Here is an 18129-nt window from a genome sequence, read left to right on the forward strand (position 1 = left end):
AAGAACATCTTCCGCTACCCGGAAGTACTCTGATATAGTTGGGAGAGAGCATCCTACATCTCCTTGGTCGTCCCTTTGTCTTCCACATGTGAGACTATACGATCTTAGACTCCATCTAAGATCAACCACTTTGGCTTCACCATCTCTTTCCTGTACTCCAACTGATCTAGGTCCTAGGGTACTGCTACCACATTGTCCACGTAGGCTTTCAGGCCATATTCATCTAGAAGGAAGGGCATCCTAGCCTTCCAGATGACATAGTTGGAGGTTCCCTCCAACTTATCCTAATCTCTAAGCCCAATTGTGGCCATCTCTGAATCTGGTCGAAAATCTCCCTCTTCCTCTGCTTGGCTACTGAATCTACTATTTGCACTCCTTGCTGGAGTGAGAAAAATTGCGGACAAATTCTGTCAATCTGCAACTGGAAAATCAAATCTCTAAAACTCGAAACCCCTGAGAGAAATTCTCTGTGTGTGTGCACTTTCTCTTCCACCTGGTGCTGAATCTGCTGCTGCAAAACCCTTTTGCACCCAAGCAAGGAATCTGCTCAGCGAAAAATACCTAAGCTACTGCTCCCTCTGCCTATTGGAATCACTCAACTGGTAAGCCAAATTTTTTGCCAACCAATACTAAAAACTAAACTTGCTCAAGCAACTCGCACTGTCTAGATTAGGCTCTACGCAACCATCAAAAATTCGTCTTGTTTCTCTCTCTGAACAACGAATTTCTGCTTCCACTTCTGAGCTTCCCCATCTGATCAAAATCACTCTGATACCATGTGAAATTTTCAACTATTGTAGCAACTAGAAATTATTCTTCTAGCTATAAATTAATTAACAGTTTATTTGCCCATACAAACAATGAATAATTCTCAACTGCAATTTTCACCAAATTAAATTTTGTAGAAGATAAACTGGAAACTAAGAAAATACTAGCACACACAAAATAAAAAATTGACACAACTATTTTTGGACAAAAGTCCCCAGAAAAAACCCAACTTGGGAAAATCGGTGCAGCAGCTGAGGGTTTTATTATTAAACAACAGTAAAATAATCTGACTACAATCTAGATGCCGAAAATGTTGGGTGTGTGTTATATTCTTTCCACGACTACCCCACGCGCGAACCTACCTATGGTTTTGTGCACAGATTTTGCACATGGTTTTGGGCATGATGGTTTTCTCTCCATGGTATTTTGTAGATCCGGTCAAGGGAACTACGGTTATGTTCTAATCTAGGGTTAATGGATTGAGGTTTATGGATGCTTCGGCATGTATATATATATGTATTGTAACATTGAAAGGAATATAATGAAAAATCAATCTGGTAGTCCCGGTTTTGGGATCCAGGGGAAAATCTCTGTGTATATTTGTTTTATGTTTTATGCTCTTGCCATTATTTATTTTCTGTTTTTTAGAATTCGTGTGTAGGTAATTTTTGTACGGGGTTAAAAGCTACATATGGTATCGAAGTTGTTTCGACTTCAAGGGAACGCCTTTGTTGCTAAGGGGTTTTGCTCGGGCCTGTGGTAGACCATGTCCAGTGGGAGATCTGCGGGATCGATTCTTGTGGTGAAAGAAGATGGCGAGCAGTGGAAAGATAGAGATTGAGAAATTTAATAATCATAATTTTGAGTTGTGGAAACTCAAAATGGAAGATCTGCTGGTGGATAAAGATCAGTGGATCGCAGTAGATCTGGGTACTAAACCAACATCAATGTCAGCTGAATACTGGGCGAAGTTGGATCGGAAGGAAAAGAGCACAATACGATTGTGTGTCTCAGATTCAATATTGCTGAATGTATCAGGGGAAGCTTCGGCGAAGGCTTTGTGGGACAAGTTAGGGACTTTGTACCAATCTAAGTCTCTGGTGAATAAACTGTTCCTACGGAAAAAGTTGTATAACCTAAGGATGAAAGATGGAGACTCAGTGACAGAGCATCTGAATGCCTTTAATACTGTGGTAAGCCAGTTATTATCTGTTGATATTAAAATTTCAGATGAAGATAAGTGCATCAGTTTGTTGTGTTCTCTACCATATTCGTGGGATAGTCTAGTTGTTGCAATAGGTAGCAATGCAACTGCCTTGCAGTTTGATGAAATAGTCTCATCCTTGCTGTCGGAGGAGATGAGACGAAAAAATATGGAGGGCCAAAATGGTGATGCCTTGTCTGTACGAGGACGGTCCCAGAACAGAAACAAAAATAAGTCCTCGAGTGGGAGATCTAAATCTCCAGGAAAACCTGTAAAGGTGTGCTGGAAATGCGGAAAGGAAGGGCACTTCAAAAGGGACTGTAAATCTAAAGCTCCTGAGAAAGGAAAGGGATTTGATGATGCTCCTTCTGCAGAGGCGAAAACCACCTCAGATGAAGGTGGGGATGTGTACTTAGCTTCTTCTTCAAGTACACATGTAAATCATGAGGCATGGTTGATTGACTTAGGTGCACTCATTCACTTCACTCCCCATAGAGAGTGGTTCTACGAGTATGAGAAATATGATGGTGGTTGTTGTCACTCACTGCTTTATAGGGTTATCAGTTGCCCAAAGTGCAGAAAAGCAGTAAATTTTAAAGCCATTTCCCAAGCCACTGAAGCTCTTAAGTTCGAATCGGACCCTCTCTACTGCATAGTGCTCGTGATAAGCTTTCCAATGATACATCAAAAGTTAGAGAAGTTTGAAGATGGGGGTTTTGTTGCCTTGAAATGAAAGAGAGGAGCACATTGGAGGGCCCCAGGCACAGCAAATTCTGCATTCCCGCAATCACGCATATCAGCCATATCGCATCTCGCATTCCTGCGATATCACAATCCCACAATCCCGCGATATCGTAATCCTGCATCCTACAGGTCCCGTAGTACCGCGATCCCGCAGTCCTGCATGGCCCCCACAATACCCAATGGGCCATCCTTAAGGAATTGTGGGGGGAAAACACATCGATAGTGTTAAAGCGTCGGGGAGGGCAGAGGTCGATTTACACTGAAAATCACTAAAAAACCAAGGGTAGGCGACCCCCCTTTCTCTCTCCTCTGAGGGGGCCACGTGGCAAACTACCCGCAGTCCTGTAGTCCCACTGCATCACGCAATATCACTGATTTGCGATCCAGTGTAAAAGTGTCAAGGGAGGCCGAAAAGGATTTACAAAGGAAATGCATGGAAAAACCAAGGTCGAGCGGGCCCTTTCTCTCTCCTCCGCGTGGTAGTATAGAAGGTGACGTGGCCATATGGGGACACGTGTCACTCAGTTTCGACGTTTTCAGGGATCCTATAGGGCCATTTCCAGGTGACACGTGGCAGTGATGACGTCACCCCTCGAATCGGTGATCAACGATCGCACAAAGTAAAAGCTTATTGCTTTGCCAATACTCCTTCCTAGCCAACGATTGTGATATGCGGGGGATCCTCCCGGATGCGATATGTCATGGGTTATATTTTATAAAGATTTCGCGTCCGGAATATCGGCCAGCACGGTAAAAGAAGTATCAAAGGCTTTCTGTGTTATAAAGGAAAGGGCCCCCTGGACAGTAGTGGAAAGCCTTAGCGCCTAAAGGGCTAAGCACTTGGTTCAAGCCCCCGGTCATATGAAGGAAGTCGTAGAAAGGGGCTGAAAGCATGAGGGCTTAAAGGGAAGTCGGAACTCGCCTGTTTCATCTTATTTCTGTGTTAAAGGCCCGCACCCGACAGACTACTTGTTACATCATAAAATGTGTCCCTAGGTGTATCAAAGCGCCGAAAATGATTCCGTAGAGCTTTAAAGAATGTATGGGTCGGCAGGTGGGGTGTTGAATGGAAGTATGGAGCATTCAAGCCAGGTATGGGCACATTCAAGATAAGGCCCTCTCGTAGCATGCATCCAAAGTTAGTGCTGAAGGCATTTAAGGGAGAATGGACAGTGAACCGCCTCAGCAGCAGAAAAGAGCATGATGACAGAGACGTGGCTTGATCAGAAGCCTTCACAGGAACCACAAAGGACCTCTTCCTCCATCTTCCTCATGTTTCTTATTATTTTCTGTAGTTTCTTATTTCCAAGAAAGGGAGTAAATCCCGATTGTAATCTTTGGGCAACAGAGCCTTACACTGGTCGAGACAGCTAGTCTAGTAGACAGCTGGAGCTCAGGCCAAGATATTTGTTTTAACTGTAACCCAAGATCTTCCCCTCTTCTTATAAATAGGGGAAAGCAACATTATACAAGGGTTCCAAATTTCTCACCCAATGGGTTTGAACTCTGTGATACCAATTTGGCTCGTAAATCTGTAAGTGAATGACTTGTATTTCAGACTGTATTACTTTACACAAGCAGATCTTTCAGACTATCAAAGAAATGGTGGTGATTCCCCCTTCTTAGTATTACAGTATGTTATCCTCCTGTTTAATTCCATTATGTTCATATTCTTCTCTGCATTCATGCTATAATAGTTGCTAGAAATTATTTCATGCTTCCTTACAAATCCATGTGTGTTGATTTATTAATGCATAATGCTTGTATGAAGGGTTGAAGTTATATCTTCAAACTGCTCTATATGAATCATAGCACCCATCCTCTCTTCAGTCCATTATCTTTTCTTGTAACTCAAACAAGTGTAGAATTTCCCATGGCTTGCAGCTCTATGTGTTCAATATATAATTCTGGATGCTTTGGGCTCTATATGATGAGTTATGCTTTCTCCTAATCCTCTCTCATTTACTCTACAAGCTTATTAATTGGCCTCCGCTATTTTATGTGATACTCCTGGGAATTGTGTGTGTGAGGAAGTACCTGAAATACATAACTCATACCTTTGGAGGAATGAACTGAGCCCCCTTATTATCTTTCATTACGTGACAATTGGAGTGCTGCAAACCCCTCACATATAACCTTTCATGCACTCCTCTATTTAAGATGTCCTAGGCACTGTTCTACAATCAACCCAGAGGTTATCTCTAGGAGGCTTTCTATCTCCCCTGCAACACTTGCGTTGCTGGTGCGATTTGAAGCGACAACAGTGGTGATGTCTTCTTAGGGGATGACAGGAAGGCTAGAATTGTTGGTTGCAGAAAAGTCAAGTTGAAGTTGCGAGGCGGAAGGATTAGAACACTTTTGGGTGTTCTACATATTCCTGTATTAGCCAGAAATCTGATTTTTATAATCAAGTTGGATGATGTAGGTGTAAAAATAGTGTTCGAGAAAGATAACTACAAGATATTTCGGGGAGCACTGGTATTGGTGCGGGGAGTTCAGATTGGAATTCTATACAAGCTTCAAGGTAGCACTATTATTGATGGGTGCAATAGTTCTATGGTTCCTGAAAGTGGAGCAGAAAATCTAGTGGTCTATGGAGAAAAGACCATGCTATCGCATCAAAGGCTTGGACATATTGGATAGAAGGGCCTTCGAATACTTCATGGTAATGGTATGGTAGAAGGTATGTCTAATTGCTCTCTGGATTTTGATTTCTGTGAAAATTGTGTATATGGGAAGCAGAATCGGGTGAGTTTCCCCTCTGGTGCTAAGAGTGCGAAACGGAGATTAGAGCTTGTGCACAGTGATGTGTTTGGACTTGTGTCAATTCCATCACTGGGTAAGTCTATGTACTATGTATCATTTATAGATGACTTCTCAAGGAATACATGGATATATTTCCTCAGGAAGAAATCTGAAGCTTTTGACAAGTTTAAAGAATTTAAGGCTATGGTGGAAAAACCAGACAGAGAAGAGGATAAAGGTGTTGAGGACAGATAACGGTGGAGACTTTTGCAAGAAGGAATTTGAAGAGTTTTGTAAGAAGTGTGGTATAGCACGGCAAAAGACTACTCCATACATACCTCGACAGAATGGAGTTACAAAAAGAATGAATAAGACGTTGATGGAAAAGGCAAGAAGCATGCTCAGTGGTGTCGAGTTAGGACAGGAATTATGGGCAAAGGCGCTGGAGACTGCATGTTACCTAGTCAACAAATCACCTTCATCATCGTTGGAGGATAAGACTCCACAAGTGGTATGGACTGGTAAGAAACTCTCTCTTTCACATCCGAGGGTATTTGTATGTGATGCATATGTGCATGTTCCAAAAGAGAAAAGAACCAAGTTGGATAGTAAATCTGAAAGGTGCATGTTTGTTGGATATAAAGATGGTTTAAAAGGTTATAAGCTTTGGAACCCAGAAACAAGGAAGGTTGTATAATGTCACAATGTGGTGTATAGAGAGGTGAAAGATGTTATTAAACATGAAATCCTACCAAAGGAACCTGAGAAGATAGAGTTTGAGCTAAAGGAGGAAGAATTAGACTCTACAACAGAAGAGGAATCAAAAGATGAAGAGCCACAAACTCCAGCTGTGAGAAGATCAATTCGAGAAAGAAGGCAGCCATAAAGGTATAGTCCATCTGCTTTCTGTTCAAATTTTTCTTTATCTATTATTGATAATGATCCCAGAACTGTGAGGGAAGCAGTAGATTCAAAGGATGGAAAACTCTGGAAAGAGACCATGGTTGATGAAATAGCATCTTTGTACAAAAATGAGGCTTGGGATCTGGTGGATTTGTCGGTTGGAAACCCATTGGCAGCAAATAGGTGTTTAAGAAGAAGATGAATGCAGAAGGCAAAGTGGATAAATACAAAGCTCAGTTGGTAGCAAAAGGTTATTCCCAGGTGCTGGGAATTGATTTTGGTGATATTTTTTCTCCTGTTGCCAAGGTATCTTCTATTAGATTACTTTTATCTGTTGTTGTTGCTTTTGATTTTGAGGTAGAACAGATGGATGTGAAAACAACATTTTTTCATGGGGATCTGGAAGAAGAGATCTACATGAAGCAACCTGAAGGCTTTGCAGTGAAGGGTAAGAAAGAACTAGTATGAAAGTTAAAAAAGTCTTTGTATGGGTTAAAATAGTCACCAAGGATGTGGTATTATAAATTTGATACATTTATACGGGGACTTGGCTTCACCAAAAGCAAAGCAGATCACTATGTGTATTTTAAATTAATTGGTGACCGTGTTATTTATCTGGTCTTATATGTGGATGATATGTTGTTGGTTGGAAATGACAAAGAAATTATCGAGGATTTGAAGGCCCAATTGTCCTCCAAATTCTACATGAAAGATCTTGCTGCCGCAAACTATATTTTGGGCATGAAAATTAAATGAGATTGGGCAAAGAGGAAGCTCAGGTTAAACCAGAGGAAGTGTGTCGAGACAATACTGCAGAGGTTTAATATGCAGGATAGTAAACTAGTGAAGGTTCCTATTCCTGTAGGTGTAAAGTTATCTGTTGAACAGTGTCCCAAGACACAAGAAGAGGAAGAGGACATGTCCCATGTTCCATATGTAAGTGTAGTCAATAGCCTAATGTATGCAATGGTTTGTACTAGACCAGACATTGTACATGCAGTGGGAGTATGGAGTAGGTTTATGTCAAAACTAGGGAAGGAGCATTAGACAGTAGTGAAGCGGGTTTTCAAGTATTTGCATGGCACTAGTGATTATGGTTTGTGCTATGAAGGAAGACCAGGATTGGACAAATTTTTGGACATTCATGGCTTTGTTGATGCGGACTGGGATGGAAATCTAGATCAGAGAAGATCTACAAGTGGGTATGTGTTTAACCTATTTGGAGTTGCAGTTAATTGGATGAGTAAGAGATAGTTTGTAGTGGAATTTTCAACTACAGAGGCAGAATACATGGTAGCCACTCATGCAAGCAAGGAAGCAGTTTGGTTGCAGAGATTGTATTCAAGTATGGGGTTAGTATAGCGAGCTATAAGGATAGACTGTGACAGCCAAAGTGCAATTTTCTTGGCAAAGAACCCTTCTTATCATTCAAAGACAAATCACATTGATGTTCAATATCACTTTGTGAGGGATATGGTTGAGGATAAAAAGGTGTTGCTGGTAAAGGTGGACACTTTGAAGAATACTACAGATGCATTGAAAAATTTTGTGAGCACTGAGAAGTTCTCTTAGTGTAGAGAAACAATGGGCGTTGCAGGGCTGGACGAATGACTAAGCTCTCTTGTGGGCCCCTATGGAAAGAAAACAAGTGGGAGAATGTTGGGTGTGTGTTATATTCTTTCCACGACTACTCCACGCGCGAACCTACTTATGGTTTTGTGCACGGATTTGGCACATGATTTTGGGCATGATGGTTTTCTCTCCATGGTATTTTGTAAATTCGGTCAAGGGAACTACGATTATGTTCTAATCCAGGGTTAATGGATTGGGGTTTATGGATGCTTCAGCATGTATATATATGTATTGTAACATTGAAAAGAATATAATGAAAAATCAATCTGGTAGTCTCGGTTTTGGGATCCAGGGGAAAATCTCTGTGTATATCTGTTTTATGTTTTATGCTCTCGCCATTGTTTATTTTATATTTTTTAGAATTCGTATGTAGGGAATTTTTGTACGGGGTTAAAACCTACAAAAAACTAGCAATCCTACAGATAAAATACTGGAAAAAATCTAGTGAGGAATTTTTCCTCACCCCACAAGCAATCTGGGCTCTAATTGCTACTGACTAGCTAGCCGTCCAACCAGCTCTGTGTAGGCCTGCATCACCCTAGCACATTCCCTTCCACACTCTACCTGAATCAGTTGCTAAACAAGTCGTGCAGCTTGTTGCTGGCCGAGAAACTGTCTCTCCGTCACTCTGGAAAATATTCTCGGCCCCTAGAACTGAAAACTAGCTTCTTTCCAACAAAATCAAACTGCCTCTTAAAGGCTTCTGCACAGCCTCTCTGTGGCTATCTCTACCTCTCCCCACAATACTCACCAGATTTGGAAAATATTCCTCCGACCTCACTGTCTCTGCCCCTCTCTATCTCTGCTTCCTTCTCTCGCTCAAACTCTTCCAGCAACTGCTGCTGCTCTCTAGAAAATTGAACTACCCAAGGAAATCGATCTCAAGCGTGTGTATGTTCTCCATCTACCCATCGACTTCTTATAATCTTTTGTTGGACCTCCAACAACCAAGATTAAATCTTAATCGATGGCTAAGATCATATTTGGGTCGATCTATGTGAGTTTCTAGATTATTCACACCTTATCTCAATTAATACTGATTAATTAACCACTTTTCTTAAGTTTAAACTTAGGAAATATTTTAAAAATAGGCTAATAATCTAATTGAGATACTTCTAGGTGGAAATTCCAAAAACAATTTTTGGGTTATGGAGAACTCTTGTGTTTTAGCCTCACCTCAAAGTTTCGAGACTAGAACACCTCTGATGCTACAAAAATTAACACTATAAGTTTTAAATAATTAATTATATAATTTTATATTAAAAAATTTATATCAATTATATAATTCAATATAGGTTTATTTATGTATATATAATTGAAATATAACTTATATATATAAACTCTTATATAATTAATTATATTTAAATTTTGCATTACTTTTTTTATGTAAGTTATACAGTTAAATATAAATTTATATATATAATCCAATTTAATGATGAACTTTATCGAATTCCTTTGTGTCTAGACGAATTGTTATTGAATTATATTGTTGTCAAATTTGAGATTATTTCTTTATATATATATTTTATATTTATTAATCAAAATTTCTATTACATGTGTTTATTGATGTGATTTCTTATTTTTTTATGTTATATTTCATTCTTATATGTATATATATATATATATGAAAAATATACAAATCCGAACACCATCCAAACCTTGTATGAAAATTCAAACCGAAATCGAACTTAATGGTTGTTGAACCCAAAGTTGAAGCTGAAGCGTGTGACCTAGGATCATACAAGTCCTTATCTAGTCTAGGTGCATGATATGTTGCTCCTTGTCAAGAAGAGTTGAACCTTTGTCCATAATAGAGTGTCTTCATTTAGCCTATACTTTCATTATCTCGGACCCTAGAACTTAGAACATCCTTACAGGTGAGTAGTGGGAAGCCTCGCTTATGGTGAAATTCCAGTAAAGAGTAGGACGAAGATTGTTGAGGTGATAGTGGCAATCTCCCTCATTGTTGCTACAATGTTTGGGCATCAACTTGTGAATCCTCTCACAAGGCCTACTAGGTTTTGAGGCAACATGAACCATAATCATGTTCAAGTTGACAATGTAACTTGGACAGTGAGGTGGGTTTGCACTCGAGAAGAACATATCACCCCCACCTATGTATAAAACTCCTCACAACTCTTTAGATCCAACTAGGAGCATCCTCTACTGAGACGTCTCCATTCTTCAAGTCGACTATGTGATGGAATGCTCTTCACCAAGTTGAAGTCATCTCCTAAAAGGATTGGCGCAAACCTTGGTTTCAAATCACTCCACATACAACAAGAATTGATGAAGTAGACTAGCACCTAGTCCACCCTCTTCATGTGGCTATGTGGCCCCTCGATTGATTGTTCCTCCAACACTTGTGTGATCTTTATTAATTGAAATTTTTTTTTATTATGAGCCATGTTACAATGTATATCAAGAGAACATAAAATAGGCAAAACCAACCCACACAACCATAAAAAGGTGTTTGCAAAAATACAATTCTAAATTAAAGCATTAAAATGCTCACAAATCAACAACAACTTGAAAGAGAAAAGAGGCTAGCCTTTTATAATTTGTCTTTCACACCTAGATAACGGTTAGTTGACTTTCCCGAGAAGAAAATAATTTACTTGTCATCCACATGTTGGAAACTAAGACAGACTTTTAGTAAATATTATTACATTACAATGCTTTTTCCCACTTATGGGGTTCAAATTGGCTCACAAGTCCCTTAGTAATCTAATGCTCCCTTTACATTTGAGTTGGAAATTGAAGAGATGAAGAATAGTGTCCCAAACATGCTCAACATTCCACCTTTGTAGCTCAACATTCCAGTAATGACTAGGAGAACAACTCAACTTGCTTGGAAAATGGTATAATTTGGTCCCTTGAAGCTCAGTTTGGTTGAAAGGAAGGATCTTTGATTTCACAATGGCTACCTTGCATCCATTTCCTAACATGTAGTCCAATAAACACCCAACGTTGACCTCTTGACCTTGCAACAGCTACATTCGACATCAAATGTGTATCTTTTTAGTCCAAATGGCTAGTAGTAACTCGACATCGCCACCTTTAGCTTGGATCTCCAACGTCCTAGTGTCTTTTGCCTTGATTTCACTTGTCTTTGCTGATTTTTGCCTTGATTTCAACCATCACTAGCCCCACCTGCTAGAATAGTGCCTTGTGTTGTGACATCATCACCATATATGCCATGTCACCATGCCCATCCATGACATCTCTAACACCCTAAAAAAATCCTGGGAATTTGCCACATGGGTTGTGTTCCTCTCATCCTATAGTCCAAAGTTGACGTAATGCGTGGAAAAATCTAACAAGTCCTACACTTGTTTTGCCACCTAGGAGCCCCACATGCCCTCTTATCAACTCTAACAACCCATTTTTGCATCATGCCTTCACTATTTAGAAAAATTTCAACATGGCATGCCATCTCCTAATCATTCTTAACATTTTGAGACCAAGTTGACTTTTTTACTTTTGGGACCTCATGCATTGGGAAATGTGAGCTTCCTAGGGAAATGAACATGTTGAATTTGTGAGACTGCCATGTTGAGAATTGTCTAAGGAATACTACACCAAGGCCAAGGTCACATACACCTCAATGACACAAATAACCATGCAATAAGACATAGGTGTACCCTAACACAGGTTGGACTGATCCGTACACCGGTGATCACCCCTACATAACCAAGCCTTCTGTAAACCATAAGTCTTGAGATCCATCCACAATCCCATGATCCTATACAAGACAAAAAGACCAAAGACTTACCCCAACAGGACAGACCATGGCCGACCATCACAAGGCCTAGGATACCTACATACAAACGAAGACTCCATGGTTTTAACAAGGCTTTTGACTTGTGACCTTGGGCTTACAACAGTGATAATGCAAAGTGTAAAAATGTATCTACCCCCACTGACATGAGGGGTAACAAGACCATACCACAAAAAGACAGTAATAGCAACAAGATTTCATCACTAAGAAGAGTTGTGACACAAGCACCAGTAGAGTTGTTGCTGCAGTTTCACTGTGTCGCTATCACCAGTGCCATTAATGTTGACAATGTGTCAAGAGAATTGCAGAAAGATCAAAGAAGAGCGATATACCACCGTTCTGTCAATTTGGCATCTTAATAGGCTGTGATCTTCAGTTAGATTATTATTATTACTATTATTATGAGTATAGTTTATGAGGGCAAGACACAGGAGGAGACTACAGATGTTTGTAAGACCAAGAATTGACTTGTTAGCATTTTATTCCAGACAAAATATTCCTATCGTAAAAGCACTGAAACTAAAAAACACCAATCTTGGAAGACTTACAATCATTAAGATGTCTATGATGAGGTTTGTAATTACAATTTAGAATTTACCCAAAAATACTGATCTCCCTCTCACAGACACATCTTCACATATGCATGCACACATACATGGAAAAGAAAAGAAAGAAATATCAATATAGATAAATTATGGAAACAGAAAAAACATGAAGCACAGAAACTTTCTAGAATCACCTCCTGTCTTCAGTGTTTGTCTGCTGAATTATTATCAGAAAGGCACAGTGACTTCTGCTACTTGCAGAGTTCATTTCTGATTAGTTAAGTACACCTAAAGGTAGAGGATAAGAGGGTTAAAACATGAAATCAAAGTAGACTGAGGCCTCTAAATTTCTACTTATGGAATCATGAAGTCTTTAATATTCTAGAATCTAGATGGTGTCTAAACTGAATATAGGAATAGGATACGGGTCTCTCCAACTGCTCTGTTGGCAATACCTGCCTGCAGTTTCCAAATAAGACCTGCATCATTAAATAAAGCCTTTGACATTTATATCACCAAAAGATTGGGATTTTATTTCTTACAGCAAGATGCTTCAGCATTTCTTGAATATTCTGGACATAAATCTGGGACACAAGGCCAGGAAAGAAAAAACAAGAGAATAAAAATTATTAATGTCATTTGATCTTGATACTCATCTATGGAGCTATGTATAGGAATATGATTATGTGTATTATTAATTTCAATTTCCATTTAAACAAGAATTATAGATAACACTAAGAAAGGGGCCATACCTCTGTTGCTCCTGAAACAAAGATTCCATTGCCTTTATTCTCTTTCACCTGTAGGTTGTCCTTCGAGGGATCAAACAAATCTCTGCTAGAAATATTATGCAATATCAGTTTCGAATGTTCAGAGAAATTTAGATATCATAAGCTGAAACATATCATCTGACTTTGCAACTTGTTGAAATTTTCTCATAAAATTCCCAGATACAGTTTGTAATCTCCTTATAACAAAACAAAGAAGAAAATTTGATGGAGACAGAACGGCAACTACTGTAAATTTTGACAATCCGCCCGATTTTTTGTTTATATTCAAATTTCTAATAATGAAGCTCAATCTCTGACCTTATCCTCTCCATGTAGATTTCCACCTAGCCCAAATGAAAACCAATAGAAAAAAAGTTATACATGCGCATGATTAAAACATCTTTACCAAAGAGAGTTGTATATTTCTCATTTGTCAACTTGTGGAAACAAAAACGAATATCCACAGGAGCTAAGAAAGATACCATAGAGAGCTTAATAATGAACTCAGATGTTGTCTCAGCATCTTCTATTGATTCAAATATGCATTCTACAACTCGTGGAAGAATGCCCTTCTGCTGCTGATCAGATGTTAACATAGTGGGACCCTGTTGCAGTAAGAGACCAATCCAGCACTTAGAGGTCCAGGTTTGTAATCAACCTCTAGATACAAATGTCTCCATCCAACGATCATTTCAAAAAGCCTTCCAATCAAGGGAAAATTAAAGATACCGTTTACATACTAACCAATATTTCTTTAACAGAAACATGATTCTATTACTAAACAAAAAAGTATAGAGCTACCTCTATGCTAAGCTCTCTTATGAAAATGAAAATTAAATTTTAACATCCACGAGACTAGATATAGTCTATGGGACCACTAGCTTTCCTGTTTTTTGCCTTTTGCAATTCAATCCTCTTATTATTCAAATTAATGATGAGCTGACCCAACTTTCTAACAGACCCCTCACTGAAAAGACAATGACAAGGAACCGATGTTAACATACTGCTGTAACTGTCTTTGAAAGCATCACATTCCAAAATGATTTTTTTTCCCGATTCCACTGCCCCGGAAGTGCAAAAAGTACACACCCGCTCTTCCCAAGCTTCTTTAGGTCTTTTCCACTGACCTATTTAGCACCACAGTTGATGCGAGTTAGTTCTTAATTGAGCAATAAGAATCTTTGCTCTCCATGGAATGCTAGCTCCAATGTACTCTTTTTGTTGGAGATCACACGTGGGGTTGAATTCTTGAACATAGTACTTCTTTCTACCCAACTATTTTCCCCGTATAATGCTTACAAAATTTCTCCATAACATAACTCTTTAGATCCTTGCTATTTGTGGGACATGCATTGAGGTAAATATTCCATTTTTGCATCTATTTGTTGTTTTGTCTCATCCATGATTTCTTTCTTTCACTCATTCCTTCATTGAAGATAACTTTAGGCCATCTACCTTCTCCCATTTGCTCAATTCTCTGAAGATACCTTATGAGACGCACCATAGCAATTGCTTCAATGGAAGTTCTCCTGTTTCACTCAACATTATCTCATAAGAAACCGAACTTTTTATTTTAAACTTGCTCATGATCAAATGTTTTTGGATTTTCTCAATTTGCTTCCATTTTGAGACAGGGATGCTGCTAGCCCACAATTCACACCCATATAATATCACTAGACAAACTAGAGCCCAAAAAACACTTTAATTGTTTTCCAATCCCATAACTCTGCCTCTCTATATCTGTTTTGAAGAGCATATAATGCTTTCCACCCTTCTAAAATTCTCTTCTTTCTGCAGTGCTCCCAATTAAGCTTGTTGTTGAAATCAATCTCGAGGTACTTGTATTCATTTACTTCTTCAAGAATGTTGCCTTCAAATAAGAACGTATGCTGGCTCTGCTTCTTTTTATTTCAGAAAATCATTATTTTGGTCTTGCTGTTATTGACTTGCATCCCCACTGCGTTACAAAAATGCATTAGCAGCTTGATTTTTTACTCGGGATTATATTCCAACAACATACTTCACTATTAGGGCATAATCAACTTTAATCAATAGATCAAAATACTAACAAGTGAAAAATTAGAAAGGAAATGGTTATTCATCCAAAAACTCTGCAACCTATTTGTTGCATGCTTCATACTGCAGCTTTTATCATCGCTATCTAAGGTCATCTTTATCAATTTAGAATACAAGTTTCACCAAAGTTAGCTCACTTTTGGTTTTCATATTGACTATTTAGATATTTAGCTCACTTTTGGTTTTCATCTTGACTGTTAAGAGTCAAGACATTATCTTGGTTTCCGTCTTAGAAATTAAAATATCAGTTGCATGCATAATTCCTTTGAGGCATTCAGCATTATCCTTACTAATCCCCATAAATCTGTCCATAGTGGTTTTGATTATGATAAAGTTAACGAATATGCTGTGGATATTGCCTTCCATTACCATTTCTTGGCGATGGCGTCATTTTTCAGCTCTTATGCAAGAGTGTCGATGCTTGGCTTCCAAGCCCCCCTGATAAGATTTAGTCCCAAAGTTCCTAGTGAGCTTAGTTAGACAATGTATTATCATTGTAAGTTAATATCTCAATGTACATAATTCAAGGGCTTGGTAACACTTGATATATATAACACATATACACACACATATATATATATTAAGAAACTTGTCCAACTTAATCTTATGTAAAAACTTGGTCCCACCAGTTTCGAAGACATTGGGGACAGTTAGGAATATGTTAGCATCGGTTCCTTGGCATTGTATTTTCAACGAGGGGACTATTAGAAGATTGGGCCAGCTCATCATCAATTTGAATAAGAAAATGATTGAATTGCAAAAGGCAAAAAGCAGGGAGACCGGTGGTCCCATAGACTATTTTTAGTCTCGTGGACGCTAAAATATCATTTTCATTTTAAAATAATAATGAAATGAAGAGTATCGTATGTGTATATTATAGAAATATCTCTCCATCATACTTTGTATACTTTCTCTCTTGTGATATCTTGTTTGCGAGTATTCATATTGTTGTTTTGTGCCTTTATTTATTGGTATCATAGGCATAAGATTAGGGTTTCCAAAGAGCTTCATTGTTCCGGTCTCCTTTGGGATTTTCTTCCTACCTGGAACTTCTCATCAAGCTCTTTTCAAAGAGTGCAAGAGACAAACAGGGAACTGATTTTTGCTTGGATTTCCCTTACCAATTTTGCCTTTACATCCTTTTTTTCCATACATTTTATCTAATCACAGGTCTTGGTAGTGGTAATAAAAAGCTTTCAATTTTCTTCCCATCTAATTAAATCCACATAAAGTTACCATTTCATTCATTAAACCCGTAGAAAGGTATCATGCTGCTGATTAAACCCACAAAAAGGTGCCATTTTGCTGATTAAACCCACAAAAAAGGTACCTTTTTCACTTATCAAACCTATGGGAAGGTACCATTTCACTGATTAAACATTTGGATAGGTCTAGACGCTAGAGGCCCCATTTGCAATTGTAACCTGTAGATCATCAGTCTCTTGAAAAAACCAACATCATCAAGCATTCCATGTGTCTTGTTGCTATCCGTGAAACATCTAGTGACTCTGTATACTCTTAAGACTCCAGATTTACCCAAATTTTAGTTGAACAAAACCAAGACCAACACCATGTCTTGCTGGAAAGCATTTGTATTCTACCACATCAGCAGGTCTAGCAGTGACAACAGTTTCAGGTGAAAATGATGCAGAATATGATGAGTATGCTCCGGTAACTCCTCACAACCCATCAATAGGCCCTCCAACAAGTTGTGCAACAGCAACCCTCTACACCCATGGGTATCCCCTTACTAAATAGTATTTCATGGCAGACACAAAATTATTCATCCCCAAATTTGACTAAGCCCTAAATTGGGGAAAGGTCAACTCCTCAATTTGTAGTTTGGAAGCCTTCTAGAAAAATTGTCCTACTTTGACAAGTGCTCAAAGGATACTCATAGTTGAGGTACACATAGAAGAACATGATCTCATGTAGTGGCATATATAAACCCATAGGACTCACAACCTCAAACCAGATTCAGATCAAACTTGGAATGATTTCAAATAAGTTCACAAATAGTTATATTGATGCAATGTTGACACAATGGTGGAAACTCTTATAGACTTGGGATTGTTACCCTTCATACTTTATGAGAGGTAACATTGTGATTCTCATCACATGCTAGAGATTTCAATGTGAGTATTGTTACCACAAAAATCTAGCAGGCCTTGGAGAGGGAAACCCTACAAGATAAAAGTTAAACTAAGTGCTAACAATGGGACAGTGGCCCACTGTAACCACAGCGAAGGTCCTCTGCTCTTTATGGAATTTCACTGCTAGGGGGAGCCTCAGTAAGATAATAATCGCCTTTAATAGATATTAAAGGGTTTAGGGTACAAGGTGATGGATTAGGACCTCTCAAGGAATGCACAAGGTTATGATATAATGCTTCAAGAGGCACTTCACACCCTATGAGAGACCTAGACATAGATTGTCCAAGACCTAGGGATTTTTGGATAATCATGGATGAAGGTACTCCCGAGAACCAAGCAATAATGAGAAAGGGCTTCTTATGATATACTTCACCAAGTACTAAGCTCATACAACTCTCAAAGAAGTCCCTAAGTTGAGGAAAAACTAGCTAGGGTTTCCTTCTTAGGGCAACACCTAGGGCAAGAGATTTTACGGACGAAATCCAAGTGGATGCCCACCAAACTTTAGGATCAAGTAGTCAAGACCCTAGGCTTGATGTTTAGGCTCTTGGAATCCCACTAAACCTCCTATGCAATTCGCTCTAATCCCTAGATAGTCGTCTTACATGAAGAGGACCAAAATTAGGGAGGAGAATTTATGGAGAAGAATTGAGTTTGGCCACCAAAGACTTGGACTAGTGCCTTGTCATTTGGATGTATGGCGTCTTAGGTTGTTCAAGATGAGCTAAGATGTCTCTAAGGAGGCCTAAAATCGATGCCCTAGGTACAATTCTAAACATTTACCCACTTCAAGAGATAATGCAGTGTC

The 18129-nt window shown here is 38.9% G+C and overlaps 1 protein-coding gene across 1 annotated transcript in view; it reads right to left on the minus strand.

Annotated features, from left to right (window-relative positions):
* The window catches only part of LOC149219010 (kinesin-like protein KIN-1), a 124032-nt gene that overhangs the window by 41408 nt on the left and 64495 nt on the right, over positions 1–18129 (minus strand). Inside the window, exons 5-10 of the mRNA XM_089382521.1 lie at positions 13575–13697; positions 13411–13436; positions 13075–13156; positions 12865–12906; positions 12748–12781; positions 12517–12592 (exon numbers count right to left, since the gene is read on the minus strand). Coding sequence (XP_089238647.1) covers positions 12517–12592; positions 12748–12781; positions 12865–12906; positions 13075–13156; positions 13411–13436; positions 13575–13697 — 383 coding nt within the window. The remainder of the gene's footprint in view (positions 1–12516; positions 12593–12747; positions 12782–12864; positions 12907–13074; positions 13157–13410; positions 13437–13574; positions 13698–18129) is intronic.

The sequence above is a fragment of the Pinus tabuliformis genome, chromosome Q (assembly GCF_031772625.1).
Source record: "Pinus tabuliformis cultivar Carrire ecotype Pingquan chromosome Q, CPIR1, whole genome shotgun sequence".
Lineage (NCBI taxonomy): Eukaryota > Viridiplantae > Streptophyta > Pinopsida > Pinales > Pinaceae > Pinus > Pinus tabuliformis.